Source organism: Trachypithecus francoisi, unplaced genomic scaffold (genome assembly GCF_009764315.1).
Source record: "Trachypithecus francoisi isolate TF-2019V2 unplaced genomic scaffold, Tfra_2.0 Lachesis_group16, whole genome shotgun sequence".
Taxonomy (NCBI): domain Eukaryota; kingdom Metazoa; phylum Chordata; class Mammalia; order Primates; family Cercopithecidae; genus Trachypithecus; species Trachypithecus francoisi.
In genome coordinates this window covers 50756221-50772120 of record NW_022681461.1, presented here as the reverse complement: position 1 = coordinate 50772120, position 15900 = coordinate 50756221, and the positions used below count along the sequence as shown (strand labels likewise).

General features: G+C 39.6%; 2 protein-coding genes across 10 annotated transcripts in view; one reads left to right on the top strand and one right to left on the bottom strand.

Moving 5' to 3' along the window:
• Positions 1-7976, bottom strand: part of FOCAD (focadhesin) — a 326657-nt gene extending 318681 nt beyond the window's left edge. For 3 of the 9 annotated variants that reach the window (XM_033237451.1, XM_033237458.1, XM_033237457.1), the window contains exons 1-2: positions 7895-7944; positions 6911-6964 (exon numbers count right to left, since the gene is read on the bottom strand). The gene's annotated coding sequence lies outside the window, so the exon portion shown is untranslated. Of the gene's footprint in view, positions 1-6910; positions 6965-7631; positions 7862-7894 lie in introns of those variants that run through there. The other 6 variants (XM_033237460.1, XM_033237456.1, XM_033237454.1 and 3 more) reach the window with 6 other exon arrangements.
• LOC117098640 (28S ribosomal protein S36, mitochondrial-like) lies at positions 223-1393 on the top strand. The gene has a single exon (XM_033237469.1). It carries the CDS (start codon positions 243-245, stop codon positions 552-554), a length of 312 nt encoding a protein of 103 aa, XP_033093360.1. The 5' UTR covers positions 223-242; the 3' UTR covers positions 555-1393.
• Positions 7977-15900: the final 7924 nt, after the last annotated feature.

Below are 15900 nucleotides of genomic sequence, written 5' to 3'. Positions count from 1 at the left end.
TATTTTGGGAGTTCAGAGGTCAGGAAAAGGTACATAAAAACAAATAGGCCACACTGTCCATCCTTTCTCCGACAGATAACACAAATATTCACTGGAGACATATATGTCATTTTTAAATTTAGAAACAGTACTATGCCAACTGTCCTACTCTAACAGAAACCATAATGACTTGATGGATAAATGTTAACAACAGAAAGCTTCATCGAAATTTAAATTCCGGGAAACTGCCCCTTCTCGGGGTCATGATGGGCAGCAAGATGGCGTCTGCCAGTAGGGTCGTTCAGGTAGTGAAACCACACACTCCATTAATAAGGTTTCCTGACAGAAGAGACAATCCTAAACCCAATGTATCAGAAGCTTTGAGATCAGCAGGGCTACCATCTCACTCTTCTGTAATTTCACAACATTCTAAGGGAAGTAAATCATCAGATTTGCTGATGTATCAGGGTCCACCAGATACTGCAGAAATAATAAAAACATTACCTCAGAAATACAGAAGGAAACTTGTGTCTCAAGAAGAAACTGAATTTATCCAACATGGAGGTCCTGAATAACCACAGTGGCTGCTGTTTGTCATCAGACAATAGAATTATCTTTACAATAAAGGACTTCCAAAATGACAGATGAGAAACTGTATATTAAACACCTTTAATAAATACTATGAAAAAAATGAAATATAGAAAATTTAGATGGACACTTGTATTTCCTAATTTATGTATCTTGGTCAGCTTCTCCACAAGCTTACCTAATTATTTATACACTTTATACTTATTAAAGTACACATTTTTAAATGTTAGCCTATTAATTTACTCTTGATTATCAAACATTACCAGTGTTGAACTATTAAAAGCACATAATGTATAGTAAACTATCATAGGATTCTTATAATTTCACTTTTCTTTCTGTTTAGACATGGAAAAATTTATCACTCAGAATTGCTGTTTTAGGTACATGATTTTCCTGAAATTGGGTGAGGATCAGTGAAATAATGACTCTATTACTTGTTCTTAATTCTCTGTTCTCTAATGTTTTTTCATTCACAAGTTTACTGGAGTATAACTGGCTTAGTAAGTATATCCTACTCCGAATGATAAAAATATAGTCAAGCTAAAATAGGTGACTATACTATTAAGATAGAGGAGATCATACAAAAGGTTCCAAAGAAAGTCAAAGGGTATAAAATGGAAAATAATTAAGAGACCAAAATGAAAATAGCATAGGAATAAAGATTTCACTAGAAATTGCAATTTATTATGTTTTGGAGGTTGTAAGGAAGCCTTGTTCTTTGGTTTATTTTACTGTTTTATGATCTTGTATGCAAATCCTGATAACCATTAACTTTCTCAAACTTAATGTCTCAAAGCCTCATAAAATCAACATATTTACTTATTAAGCAGTTTATGAAACTTTAATGGGGCCCCTCCTGTGCCAAGGGTATGTATATTATGAAGTAAAGCCTCACAAAGCTAAATAAATTCTCTTCCATACCTTTAAAAAAAAAAAAAAAATTTTAAGTCCAAACTACTAAAAGCTATCCATATGCTTCAGAAAAGTGCTGTCACCCTTACACCCAAATCTAAGCTCTTTCTAACCTGTCTTCTCCTCTAAATAATCTTTCCTCGCTCTCTCACTCCTTCTCAAGCTTTTACACTGATACTATAGTCAATAAGCTTTCTTATATCCTCAGCCTCTTCACAAGATGCTCCCTGTACCTCCTAGGCCTAATAGAAACTAAACTCCCCTTCTTTGGTGGCCCCCATCAGTACAGGCTAATCATCCTTCCAAACCCAAGGCCCAGAAGAATGTTTCCAGACCACTTGCCCCATCCCACCCCCACCCCCTGTGCCTTTGAGGGCGTAACATCTAAGTATCTTCATCTCTCATATATACTGACCCATATGCAATCTAAACCTCAGAAATTTGGATCACATTCTACCCTTCCTCCCTGGGTACGACAGTCATCTACAGCAATCTGGGTGAGCAATTCGTCCAACGCACCACCAATCTCATTGTTCCTGAACACCTCCATTTCTACCATCTATATCCACAGCCAAACCCTACACGCCATCCATACCCTAAAAATCTTAAATTCCAATATTCTACTCTGACCAGAGTATTTCTATCCTTTTCATTATCTCCCTTTTAGCTACAAACACTTGTATATTTACTTCATCCAGACATTTAATCATTTTAACCAATTATGTTATCTCAATCTTTCAGCTCCTCCTGGCTCTATCATCATCCCTATCCAGTGTAAAGTTCACATTCCATCACTCTGACCGTTCTTTCAACAATATTTTCAACTCCTTTGCATTCTTAACCATATGCACATAACAAAATCCAAATACTGTATCAATCCAACTACTTTATCATCTCTGGTTCTAGTGAATTTTGCTGCCAAAAGTCACAGAATCATATGAACTAGTATTATTACAAATTAATGATCCTGGCCTATCTGGGAAGCCTTCCAAAAACTGTAGTTGGCTCTTTCTCCTATTCCCAATGGCATCTGACCAGTCTCTTCTTGTTGAATTCTCTGCCTCCTTATCTTCTAGATGTCCAGTGTCATTAGGCTGTTCCTTCTGTCTTTTTCACTGAGTCATCTTTCCTACAGGGCGGTGTTTCCCAGGGTTTCCCTTCTGTTTTATTCTTTCTTATTCTATAAACTCTCTCTTAGGCATCATCCATTCTCACACTGTTTTCACTACCTATAAGTTGATAGCATCCTAATCTCTATCTCCAGCCTAAAATCCTCTCTTTATCTCCAGACCAAAGCTGCCAAATGCCCACTGAACAGCACCAATTGTGAGACCCAAACCCATGTCCAAGACTACTGATCTTATTCTCCCCATATATCTGATATTCCTCATGTGATTCCTATCTTGGGAAGTCATAAACCTAGGAGGTATCCTTGACTCCATCACTTCTTCATCCCCTACATCCATCTGGCCACTAACTCAATCACCTTAATATATCTGGAATTCATCCTGTTCTCTCAAGCACCACTGACTGCATTGTCAGAGTTCTGTCGTATGTAATGGAAATTTTTGCCTTACTCCACTACAATTCATTCCTCACATTGCCTCATGAAACTGATCTTAACTTTCTTCCACTTAAAATCTATTACTCATGGATCACCACAGCCTCCAGAATAAAGCTCAAAATGGCTAACATGGTGTGGAAGAGAGCTTTCATTATTTACCCCTTGTTCGCTTTTTAAAGTTCATCTCTCTGTTCTCTCTCTTAACACATTAGGGGTCTATGTTCTGTCTTTAACCTATCTGTTTGTCCTCACTACTTTCTTGTGCCTGGAATGTCTTATCCTCTAGTATCACTAACTAGTTCCTACTCACTTTCAAACTTTAACTGAGATGAAAATTCCTCCATAAAGCCTTCTCTGAATCTCCTCAAACCTCACACACAGTTTTCTTCTATCCCCCACTATACTACGTAAATAACTAATCATAATGTTTATCCCATTGTATTTTGGCATTATTTATGGAGTCCATGCAATACTATAAGTTCCTTAAAGAAAATTTAAGGACCTAGTATCGAAGTAGTTGCTGTCTTTGCTGAACAAAGGAATAAATAAAAAATAGTGAATACAATACCTTTAATAACTATGACTCTTTAAAAAATCACATTTACTTAAATGTTTCAACAATTAAAAACATTTAATAAAAAGTATCCTCCATTCCTCTCCATGTGTATGTCCTAATAGCATATACTAAAATCAGGTTTGGTTACATAAACCAACATGCGCAATGATTGGAAAGCAAAGTAGAACTTAAGACTAAATAATGAAAGCAGGTAGGCCAAATAGAAAGGCTTGTCAAGAGAGAAGGGAAAGATACACCCTGGCAACCAAAAAAACTTCATAATAAAACTACAGTTACAACACTCACAATTACTGTATGACATTTGTTCAACATACTTATCAACCAAATTAGCAAGAACTCATCTGACCAAAAGGAGATTAGAAGGTATCTTCGAAGGCATAAATCTCCAGTTTAGGAGCTTCAGTGGAATGCTTCATTGGTCCCCAGGCAAGTGAAAAGATAAGTCTTTAAACAAATAATGGTAATAAACTGACTATCTATGCAAGTTGAATTCTCAACTTCCTTTGGCCTAAAGAAATGTTTTCCCATCATGAACAGTGGAAAGCTATACAGTATTTAAAGTCAAGGGTTTTGAAACACCTTCAAAATATATAAAACTAAAGTAACTCAGACTAATTAAATGAAAGCCAATATAAACTTTTAAAATCATAAATGCAATTTTATTACTTCCAATATGACCTGAGTAGGAAAAAAAAAACAACAACAATGAGGCCAGAAGTACTTAGAGAGTTATAAAAACTATATGTCAATCCATTGTTTGAAAACAGATGGGCTCTTCCACATCACTTAAAATTTTGTTGTTTCAAATCATTTACATGGAGGAAATTCACAAATATCCCTTGTCATATTAGCTTAGCAAATCTTGTTTCTTATCATGTGGAAATAGTAACAAAACCTCCATCAATCTATTACTAATTGTGAATCACAGACTTATATTATACTCATGTAAGTATAGCATACTTTATTATACATCTCTAGATCTATAGATTTCTCATCTTCTAAAGAAATACATACTACCCACTTGATCAAAATTTAAATTATCACCCTAATTTTCTTTTTGTACTTAAACCAAGTTCATTGTTATACATCAAGAAAAACTGATTAAGATCAAGTTTTGCTGTAGACTAATAATCCTGACACTATTATTTCCTTAGACTTCCTCCAAATATAGTTATTATTTCTCATGGTGGTTTTTTTTTTTTTTTTTCCGCTAGAATGTTAATGTCCTCAGCTCTTGAATTTTCCCACTTAACCTTCTAATCTTGATCAGGTCCATTTCTAGAACTGAAAGATGTAGCACTGACGTGAAGGCATCACTTGAGGTCAGGATTTTGAGACCAGCCTGACCAACATGATGAAACCCCGTCTCTACTAAAAATACAAAAATTAGCTGGGCGTGGTGGCATGCACCTGTAATCCCAGCTACTTAGGAGGCTGAGGCAGGAGAATCACTTGAACCTGGGAGGCGGAGGTTGCAGTGAGCCGAGATCGCAGCATTGCACTCCAGCCTCGGTGACAGAGTGAGACCCTGTCTCCAAACAAAAACAAACAAACAAACAAAAACGCAGCAAATGCAAAAATTTAAAAAGTTGTATTTTCTTAAATTTTCCAAACTCCTGATAGTGGTATACACAATTTAATTCAACTAATCATTTGTGGACAATATCCCAAAAGTATCATGAAGCTAAGAATATTATGCCTCAGACTAACTGTTTCATAAATCATTTTAGACGGGGGTCGGGGGGGTGGGGGGAAAGGCCAAACCACTTACTGGTAAGCACCATCAATCAATCAACAAATGAAAAACTCTGGTTACACCTCCACGAAAATTTTGATTTCAAACTATTTATTGACCTGGTTATCAGGAGTTAACTGGAGGCAACAATCAATTAAAATCCAGTAAATTTGGGGTTAATGAAACAAATGTTAAAATAGACACAATATTGATAAATATTAGCCACATGACAGTAACTTCCTAACATTGATTAGGTAAGCAAATAATCAAGGCAGAGGTTTTAGCTTCCACTAATCTATAAAAGCAAGTCAAAATGCTTTGAAAATTGCATTTTTAGACACATGAAAAAATGCTCATCATCACTCGCCATCAGAGAAATGCAAATCAAAACCACAATGAGATACCATCTCACACCAGTTAGAATGGCAATCATTAAGAAGTCAGGAAACAACAGGTGTTGGAGAGGATGTGGAGAAATAGGAACACTTTTACACTGTTGGTGGGATTGTAAACTAGTTCAACCATTATGGAAAACAGTATGGCAATTCCTCAAGGATCTAGAACTAGATGTACCATATGACCCAGCCATCCCACTACTGGGTATATACCCAAAGGATTATAAATTATTCTACTACAAAGACACATGCACACGTATGTTTATTGCGGCACTATTCACAATAGCAAAGACTTGGAATCAACCCAAATGTCCATCAGTGACAGACTGGATTAAGAAAATGTGGCACATATACACCATGGAATACTATGCAGCCATAAAAAAGGATGAGTTTGCGTCCTTTGTAGGGACATGGATGCAGCTGGAAACCATCATTCTTAGCAAACTATCACAAGAACAGAAAACCAAACACCGCATGTTCTCACTCATAGGTGGGAACTGAACAATGACATCACTCGGACTCGGGAAGGGGAACATCACACACTGGGGCCTATCATGGGGAGGGGGGAGGAGGGAGGGATTGCATTGGGGAGTTATACATGATATAAATGATGACTTGATGGGTGCTAACGAGTTGATGGGTGCAGCACACCAACATGGCATAAGTATACATATGTAACAAACCTGCACGTTATGCACATGTACCCTAGAACTTAAAGTATAATAAAAAATATAAAAAATAAAATAAAATAAAATAAAAAAATAAAAATAAAAATAAAAATAAAAAAAGAAAATTGCATTTTTATGCAATTGTTTCAATATCATACCTTTGTATGTAACATTAAAAAGCTCATGATTACTACATTTCAAAATTTAGATGAGTCACAGTGCTTTCTACGCAGGAATTGGATGTGAATCAAAACTGTAAACATGCACTTGCTTGGTAGTCAAAAAGTGAATGTGGACAGATACAATGTTCGTTGACACAGTAAAACATAACCATAAAATACATCCTGTGTTTTTAAAATAGTTACTTCCTAACTGCTAACACATTTCAGGAAACATACCATCTACCCCTCCTCTCTTTGAAAATCTCAAAATTATACTAATCCCATTCCCCTTCTTACAGATAGGCCACTGAAACCTAGAGCCATTACTTACACAGTTATCAGGATTACACCCTCAGAGCCACCATAGTTTAAGGGATACTAGAACCTGAAAATAACAAAAAAAAAAAATTCCAACTCAAATCTAGACAATAAAACTAGCATATAAACTGTAAGAAAACGCAGGAAATGCCGATTTTAGTATCTGGTATGAGGCTGACCATCAAGGAATCCATCAAAAAAGTTCGGAAAGTATGAATGAATGACTGCATGAAATTGGCAGGATTTCATTGATTTCAAAAGCTCCAAATTCAGGAACCACACTGAGAGATTAGGACGCTACAGCTGAAACTAAAACTCATGAAGGGTGAGTGCAACACAACTGCACGTCTCCACACGTTAGCTGCTGCGAAAATTTCAAAGCATACATCTAATATACGCTTTCTTCAGGTAATTGCCGCAAGTGCGGACTGAACCAGAGAACTAGGAGGCTGAAAACAGGCCCTGCTCACCCATAAGCCTTTGCATTATAAGTGGACATGATCTGAGTGAGTCACCGGGAATGAGAAAGAGAGTCACCCAGGCCAAGCAGGACGCGGCCAGAACCTCCTACTCTGTCCCCAACTAGGGAACCGGTCGAAGGAGAGTGGGACGACTGCAACCTGCTGCAGCAGGTATGCAAGAAGCGCGCCGACCGGCTTCCGAGTCTGGATCCCACTGAGTCCCACCGCAGCCACCACAGCCAGCCCTGCCCAGGTATCTCGGAGCTCCGTAACCTCAGAAGGCCTAGTCCTCCAGAAGCTGAGTGCCCCGTCAGGACCGGACGAGGGCAAAAAGCAGGTCCTGCCCCCTTCTCGGCTGCCCCTCGCCGCGACGCGGCCTTGCCGCCACATGCTCCACTGCCCCATCTCCCAGCTCAGCCCCAGCCCCGCAGGGCCTCAGTCGCCCTCCATGCAAGCCGACCGGGCCGCAGGCGGCGCGACCCAGCGGTTCCCGAGCAGGGGGCAGCGGTGGCATCCCGCCGCCCCGCACGGCTTACCTCCCTTCTGCCACAATCTCAGCCCAGCGCCGGCTGCCTGACGTGGCCCGCCCCGCCGCCTCGAACACCCGGGGGCGGGGACTGCAGAAGAGAGCCAATGGACTGCACATCGCGAGGCCCTGTTCCGCCTCCTCCGGCTGCGGCCCGCCCTCCCCGACTCGCGCGCACGCGCGTCTAAGGCCCAGGCAGCGCACTGCGGTTGGAAGGCGGCGTGGGCGGCGGACCCATGCTCCGCAGCTGAGCTGGCGCGGGGAGGGCTGCGCGCGAGGGCTGGCTGAGGAGCAGCATCGCAGTGAAGAGTTAGCCCAAGGAAAAGCATATTAAAGGAAACTGCCTAGAGATGCCACTGCAGCGTGCCCGGGTAGTTCTGTTGGCAGCCTGCCTCTATGCAGCTTTTGGCGATGCAAAACGGCTTCTTGGTATTTGGAGATTTTGTTTCCCGGGGGAAATAAATAATACTGATAACATTAAGGATTCAGAAAATTTAAAGCAGACAGCCGACTTGCCGCGAAGACACTTCGTTCTTCGCTTGGTGTCTTTACTTCACTTGGCCAACACAGAACACTGCAGCTCTCCGCGCCACTGTGGTATATCCACTTGTTAGATAGTCCTGAGGGCGTTCTAGCCCAAGTGTTTCTGTTGATGTAATCTAGGGGGAACTGGCGCGAGTAATTATTGCTTGTTATTGCTGTTACGATTTTGCCCAATATTTACTGAATGATAAACATGTATTTTCTCCTGGGGCGGGGTGGGAGCTCCCACATGGGAAGGCTGTGACAGACAGACAGCAGCCGCGATGAAACACGCTGAAAAGAGCCAGCAGAAAAAATGAGGAGAGACTGGTATAACGGAGTGGAATTCCGGTTGTGGATGACAGAATGGAAATTATACGCAAGATGAAAGAGTTAAGGCAAATTACTCTAAAAATATCTGACTTAGTTGTTTCTAAACCCTGGGGCACCCTTAGGGGGAAAAAAAGTGCCTGGGTCTCGTCACTTGGTTGAAAAAGCTCTGCTGCGGGACCTTGACATTGATATTTTTCTAAGTTTCCAAAGTTATTTTAATGTGTAGACAAGAAGTTCTGTCTCTCATTTGTAGGAAGTGTTTGGTTCCCCATCACCTCAGAAAAGTAATTATGTATCACAGAACGTTATCAATTTTCCCAATAACAGACTATGCATTCACACTCTAAGAATTTAGCTAAATTAATTTCGGAGCAGGGTGGGCTGGCTCACGCCTGTAATCCCAGCACTTTGGGAGGCCAAGGCGGGCTGAGTTCGAGATCAGCCTGAGCCACATGGTGAAACCCCATCTCTACTAAAAAAAAAAAAAAAAAAAAAAAAATTAGCCCGGCGTGGGGTTGGGCGCCTGCAGTCACAGCTGCTCTACTCAGGAGGCTGAGGCAGGAGAATCGCTTGAACACGGGAGGCGGAGGTTGCAGTGAGCCCAGGTGGCGCCACTGCACTCCAGCCTCTGATGGAGTGAGACTCCGTCTCAATCAATCATTCAATCACTCAATCAATATTGAACCTACTTAAAGGCATTCAACCTCTGTTTTCCTTTGCGTGAAAGGAGTTTTATAAGGCTTATAATTCCCTTTTTATGAACATTGATGATATTCTCTTTCAGTCTTCCAAATGCACCAGTATTTCTTTTAGGACTATTTTAATATTTTTTCTTCTATTCCTATGTTTCTTGAGGCTCATTAGTCAAAATTATAATTGAACACAATGTAAACAGCGCTGTTCTAAGTATATAAATTTATTTAATCCACAGAACAACTTTATGAGGCAGTTACAGTTATTACTCCACATTTTATAAATAAGGAACTTGAGGTACAGCAGGTGAAGCACCTTGACCAAGGTCATGCACCTAGCTAATGGCCAGGCCAAAACTTGAATCTAAGCACCCTGGTTCTCAGTGAATAAACGTACTGCCTCTGTTGTAGAAAGCCTGGTTTTAGGAGCACACAGGGAAATGCCCATTTAAAGAATGATGTTGAGTCTACTTTTGACACTGTCTTAGCATGTTCAGGCTGCTATAACAAAGTATCTTACACTGGGTAATTTATAAACAATAAAAATTTATTGTTCACAGTTCTACAAGCCGGGAAGTCCAAGCAAGGTGCCAGTAGATTTGGTGTCTGGTGAGGTTCCATTCCTCATGGATGGTGCCTTCTGTGTATCATCACAGGGTGGAAGGGGCAAGTAGATTACCTGAAGCCTCTTTTATAAGGGCACTACATGAGTCGTCATAACCTAATCACCTCCCAAAGGCCCCACCTCTTAATCCTGTTGCATTGGAGATTAGGCTTCAACATATTAATTTTGGGGGACACAAACATTTAGACCATAGCAGACACCTATCCCAGATTCAGATTTTGGGCAGGATTGAGGGACTTGACTATTAAACTTGGAGCCTAGAACTGACTTGACGGCTTTTACTGCAGATCTAGGGTTAAGCTGGAAGTCCATGGGCTCACCCCCTCCTCCTGGGGTATACTCCTTCCATACAGGAACTGCAATTCAGCAGGGATCATTTCACCTTTTATTTAATCTAACGCTATACCAGGCCCTGTGGTAGGCACAGGAGATACCAAGTTGAAAGATGTATTCTAGAGCCTTATGGAGCCAGCTCATTCTGGAGACCAAGTCAGCAGCCACCAGATTGATTTTGACAAGACTACAAAAATAGACTTTTAGAACAAGAAAGGATCTCAGAAGTTGCCAGTCCATAACAAAGTTTTCTCTGACAAATTCTGAAATTAAAAATATGGACAATGTATTAAATTTTCACAAAAATAAGAACCCTGGTTCGCTGACTCCTACTCCTATCCTCTTTCTACTGCATACCTACTGAATAGCCTGCTTTACGCACTGGGATATAAATTTTTAAAAATTTAAATTATTTTTGAGACGGAGTCTTGCTCTGTTGCCAGGCTGGAGTGCAATGATGCAATCTCGGCTCGCAACCTCCGCCTCCCGGGTTCAAGCGATTCTCCTGCCTCAGCCTCCCAAGGAGCTGGGACTACAGGCTTGCACCACCATGCCCCGCTAATTGTTGTATTTTTAGTAGAGACGGGGTTACACCATGTGGGCCAGGGTGGTCTTTATCTCTTGACCTCATGACCAGCTCACCTCAGCCTCGCAAAGTGCTGGGATTACAGGAGTGAGCCACTGCGCTCGGCCAATAATAACAAATTTTAAAAGAAATTAAGGCGAAGGCTGGACAAAAAACATTAGAACAGGTTCTAATAGTCCATCTATGTTGTTAGCCAGGAGGAAAAGGATTCTGCCTGCCTAATTAATCATATAACTAAATAGCTTACTTTCCTTCTGAGCTGAAAGCAAAGAATGGAGCCTGAAAGAATGTAGCTACAATTTATAGTTAAATTTCGATTCAGGTATAACCTAGGAAAGATCAGTTTAACTTAGTTGGGCAAACCTACATCTGATGCAGATGTTTGCAGCTCTACACAGCTGGTTGACTGACTTTCAGCCTGAGGAATATTTCTGAGAAACAGCAGAGAGAGGGTGGTCCTTCATAGGGGTTATAAGAGAATCACCTTCATTCATGTAACCTGTGGAGGGTGCACGAGACTTAATTCCAGAAGGCCCAGCTCTGATGCAAATTTCAATTGAAGGATTAAAACAACTTTCAAATCTATATATTCTGGAATTGTACATGCAAAACTCTGCCTTTTAAATATTTAAGACAAACTACCATCTTTAAGAGGTAGGCAGGCAGATAGTATTTCTGTTCAACTCCTTGTATTATTTCCACTGAAGTAGTTAAGCGGTTCTCTATTGTATAAGACCCTTTAGATAAGTACACGTTTTGAAGTCAGTATAGAAGGGCCTATTGACTTTAACAACAACAAAAAAAAGAGAGTAAGAAAAATGTGCCCACTCCCAAGTCATTAACAGAGCTGAAAAGAATATGCTAACAAAAAAAAAGACACTGTAGTCTGAATCCTGTACTGTAAGGAAGGTCATGTCACCCACAGCATCAGGAGAGAGACACAAAGCCTTGAACTCAGGCCCAAGCATGCTGGGCTGGCTTAACACGCCCACGCATTCATCATCAGGCAGGAAGACTGGGAGGAGAAATTCAGTACTAAATCACAGAGCTACAGTGTCAGCACATCACGGAATCACGGAAAGCAATCTTATTAGATTTAATTAGATGTATGTGGCTCCAATGGCTCCCCATTTCTTTCTAAGTAAAAGCCAAAGCCCTTACAAAAGCCAGCAAGGCCATATGTGATCTCCTTCCCCTGTACCACACACCTCCATCCACACCCACACACACACACACACACACACACACGCAGAGTGTCTGTTGCCCCTTTGACCTTGTCTTCTACACACCTCCCCAGCTTACTCACCCTGCCTCCTGGCTGCTGCAAGATCTTGGCATTTCTCCCCAGATACCTTTGTGACTCATTCTATCAGATCATTCAAGTCTTTGCTGAGATGTTACCTTCTGGATAAGGCCTTCTTTATCAGTCAGGATCCCAGCAAGAAACAGATGGTACAATCAAATTAGGAAAAATTGAAGAGTTTAATAAAAGCCTATAAGCAGAGGTATGAGCAGGGATTAAAGAGATCACAAGGGAGACTCAGTAACAGTGGGTGCCCCAAATCACCCCTGAGCTGAAAGCAGAAAGGAGAGAGAGTAGTTACAAAACACAAAGAAGCTGTGTTTGGGGCATTTGGTCAAGTAACACAGCCAGTCCACAGTGACACTACAGGGAGGGGGTTCAGGGAATTAATATCTTCACTTCCCTCATTCTCCTCCCTCTTGATCTCCTGAAGCAAGGGGAGCCTGTGCTGCAGTTCATATAATTCAGCCTCCTGCAGCACTGTGAAGGGGCAAAAAGAGAATATCTGACACACTTACCTTGGTCACCTATAACAATTAGAGATTGCTGTGTAACAAACCACCCCAGAACTTAATGGCTTACAATCACAAACATTTATTCATTCTCATGATCCTGTGGTTTCCTAGGAAATTCATATTTAGGCTGGTTTTGCTGGTCCCTCCTGGATCTCTTTACATGTCTGCAGTCAGCTTAAAGCTTGGCTGGTCTAGGATGACCTCATTCACATGCTTGGTAGTTTGCTCAAGGTCAGCTCAGGCAATAAGAATGATGTAGCCATGTATCCCTACTAACTACAACCAATCACTTTTCTTAATAACAAGACAATATCAGATCCTTACTAATATTGACATCTATGTAATCCCCATGCTAAAAGTAATCCAAATTTTTATTTGACTCAGCAATGTTCCCTGCCCCAAGGGATAAAATATGATTGATCTAAGCTAGCAATTTATTTCTGAAAGGGACCAGACAGTAAATTTGCCTCAAGTCTCCTTTTGTTCTTCCTGATACAATGTTTTCAATTCTTGGAGGTGCTGAGAGGATTCGATAAAGCAAAGGATATATAAAAACTTCAGTATATCTACATATACACACACACACACATACATTTTTTTATCCATTCATCTTTTGACAAACACAGGTTGTTTCCGTATTTTGACTACTATGAATAATGCTGCAGTGAACAAGAGTGCAGATATCTCTTTGAGATGCCAGGTTCATTTCCTTTGGATCTATACTCAAAAGTGGGATTGCAGTATCAGACATAGTTCTATTTTTAGTATTTTGAGAAACCTGCACACTGTTTTCCATCAGGGCTCTGCCAATTTACATTTCCACCAACAGTATGTAAGCATTCCCTTTTCTCCACATCCTTAACACTTGTTACCTTTTCTAACAGGTTTGAGATTATATCTTATTGTAGTTTTCAATTTCTCTAATGATTAGTGATGTTGAGCATTTTTTTTTTCCTGTACCTATTGGCCATTTGTGTGTCTTCTTTGGAGAAATGTCTATCAGATCCTTAGTCCATTTTTTAATAAGGTTATTTGTTTTTTTTGCTATTAAACTGAGTTCCTTGTATTTTTTATATTAACCCTTTATCAGATAAATAGTTGGCAAATATTTCCCTCATTCTGTAAGTTGTCTCTTAACTGTGTTGTTTCCTTTGCTGTGCAAAAGCTTTTTGGTTTGATGCAATCCCACCTGTCTATTTTTGCTTTCATTTCCTGTGCTTTTGGGGTCATATGCAAAAAAAATCATTGCTCAAACAAGGTCAAGAAGCTTTCTTCCTCTTTTCTTCTAGTAATTTTACAGCTTTAGGTCTTATGTTTGAATAAGATCTTATGGAATATTTAATCCATTTTAGTTGACTTTAGCACATGGGGTGAGATAAGGGTCCAGTTTCATTCTTCTACATGTGAATATCAGTTTTCCTTGTGTGTTATTGTTTAAGATCAGTTGACCATAGATATGTAGATTTATTTGTGGGCTCCCTGCTCTGTTCCATTGGCCTATCTGTATATTTTTATGCCAGTACCATACTGTTTTCGTTACTGTAGCATTGTAATATACTGTGAAATCAAGAAGTATGATACCTCCAGCTTTGTTCTTCTTGTTCAAGATTGCTTTGGCTATTCAGGGCCTTTTGTGGTTTGATATAAATTCTAGGTTGCTTTTTCTATTTCTTAAATAATATTATCAAAATTTTATAGGGATTGTATTGAATCTGTAGATCATTTTGGGTGGTAGGAACATTGTAATGGTATTCTTCCAGTCCATGAACAGAGAATGTCTTTCCATTTATTTGTGTCTTCTTTAATAAATGGATTTTGATGTTTGAAAATTTCCTTTCCACTTGCATTGAAATCCAAAAATGCTATTGGAACTGTAGTTTGATCTTGGAAAATATATCTCCTGCAAATGTTTGTGGGAATGGAGCTCTTGCTTCTTTTTAAAACTTTGACAGCACAGGAACTATATTAAGCAGGTTGACATTACTTGTGATTGAAACAGCATTAGTTTTTGTTAAAATGATTTTACCATAATGTGAGTTTTGCACGTAAGCACTGTTTGCCTTGTAATTTTATATTGAGAAACACGATGAAGTCTGCAGCAAAAGCTAATTTTCGAAGCCACTCATGTTCAATAACAGTAATTGAGGGAGGTTCTTCTAATTCCAGAAATCTCAGGCCTGAGTTTTAAAAATTGCAACAAAACTTTACCGCTGCTAAGCCATCAAACTGCTGTGTGATAGGGCAAATCAGGATATTCAGTTTCTATTTTTGACAAAAGTTTACAGAATTGATCATTAAGTCCACCCGAGTAAATGAAGTTCATCATTGGAGCTGCTGGGTCGGAAACACACAATAGATTCAAACACTTTCTGCAAATTACCTGCTGATGAACAGCGTAATAAGTAACAACAGGCTTTAAGCATCTCACATTTTCAAAAGTTTTATTAATTTGTCCAACTAAGCCTTTTCTGCTCCATACATATTTTTATCACCATCAGTTATAAGGAATCTTAGCAGATTCTACTTCAGGTTTTATTAATGTTTTCCCAACTTCTTTGAAAATATACTTGCCCATAGTTGTTCTATGCAGACAATTCATAGAGGCTAATTCTTCAGTCACTTTAAACTCAGCATTGACTCCTTGAATAAACAGCTGAGCACTATTGGTAATACCTGTCAAGTCATCAAGAGCCAAGGAAAACCACTCAAAATCATCTACCTTGTTTTGTAATTGACTATTGATGTTGCTCCCAGTGTCTTCAACTCTTCAAACAACAGATCTCACTGAAAGGTTAAAATAGTCTGAAACAAGTTTATTTTCTTGGGAAACAATTTTTTCAACTGCTGTGATCAAACATGATTTAATTAACTCATCATCAGTAAACAGCTTTCTTTGCTTGGCCAACAAAGAAGCCACTCAGAAAATTACTTTGGTTTCAACTCTTTTATTTGTTATTTTTATGAAGAAATTCTGCTGTGATGACGTATTACATTGTAAATTTTCACATTTTCTCACCATTGTCATCCTGTGAGTTGAGAATATTGTGATGAATCTGGCAATGTTGATATATATTATGTTTTAGCCCAGGTATAGTATCACTGCACAA

Bases quoted from the DNA above. Each gene is read 5' to 3' on its own strand.
- LOC117098640 (XM_033237469.1), top strand. From the start codon at position 243: ATGATGGGCAGCAAGATGGCGTCTGCCAGTAGGGTCGTTCAGGTAGTG.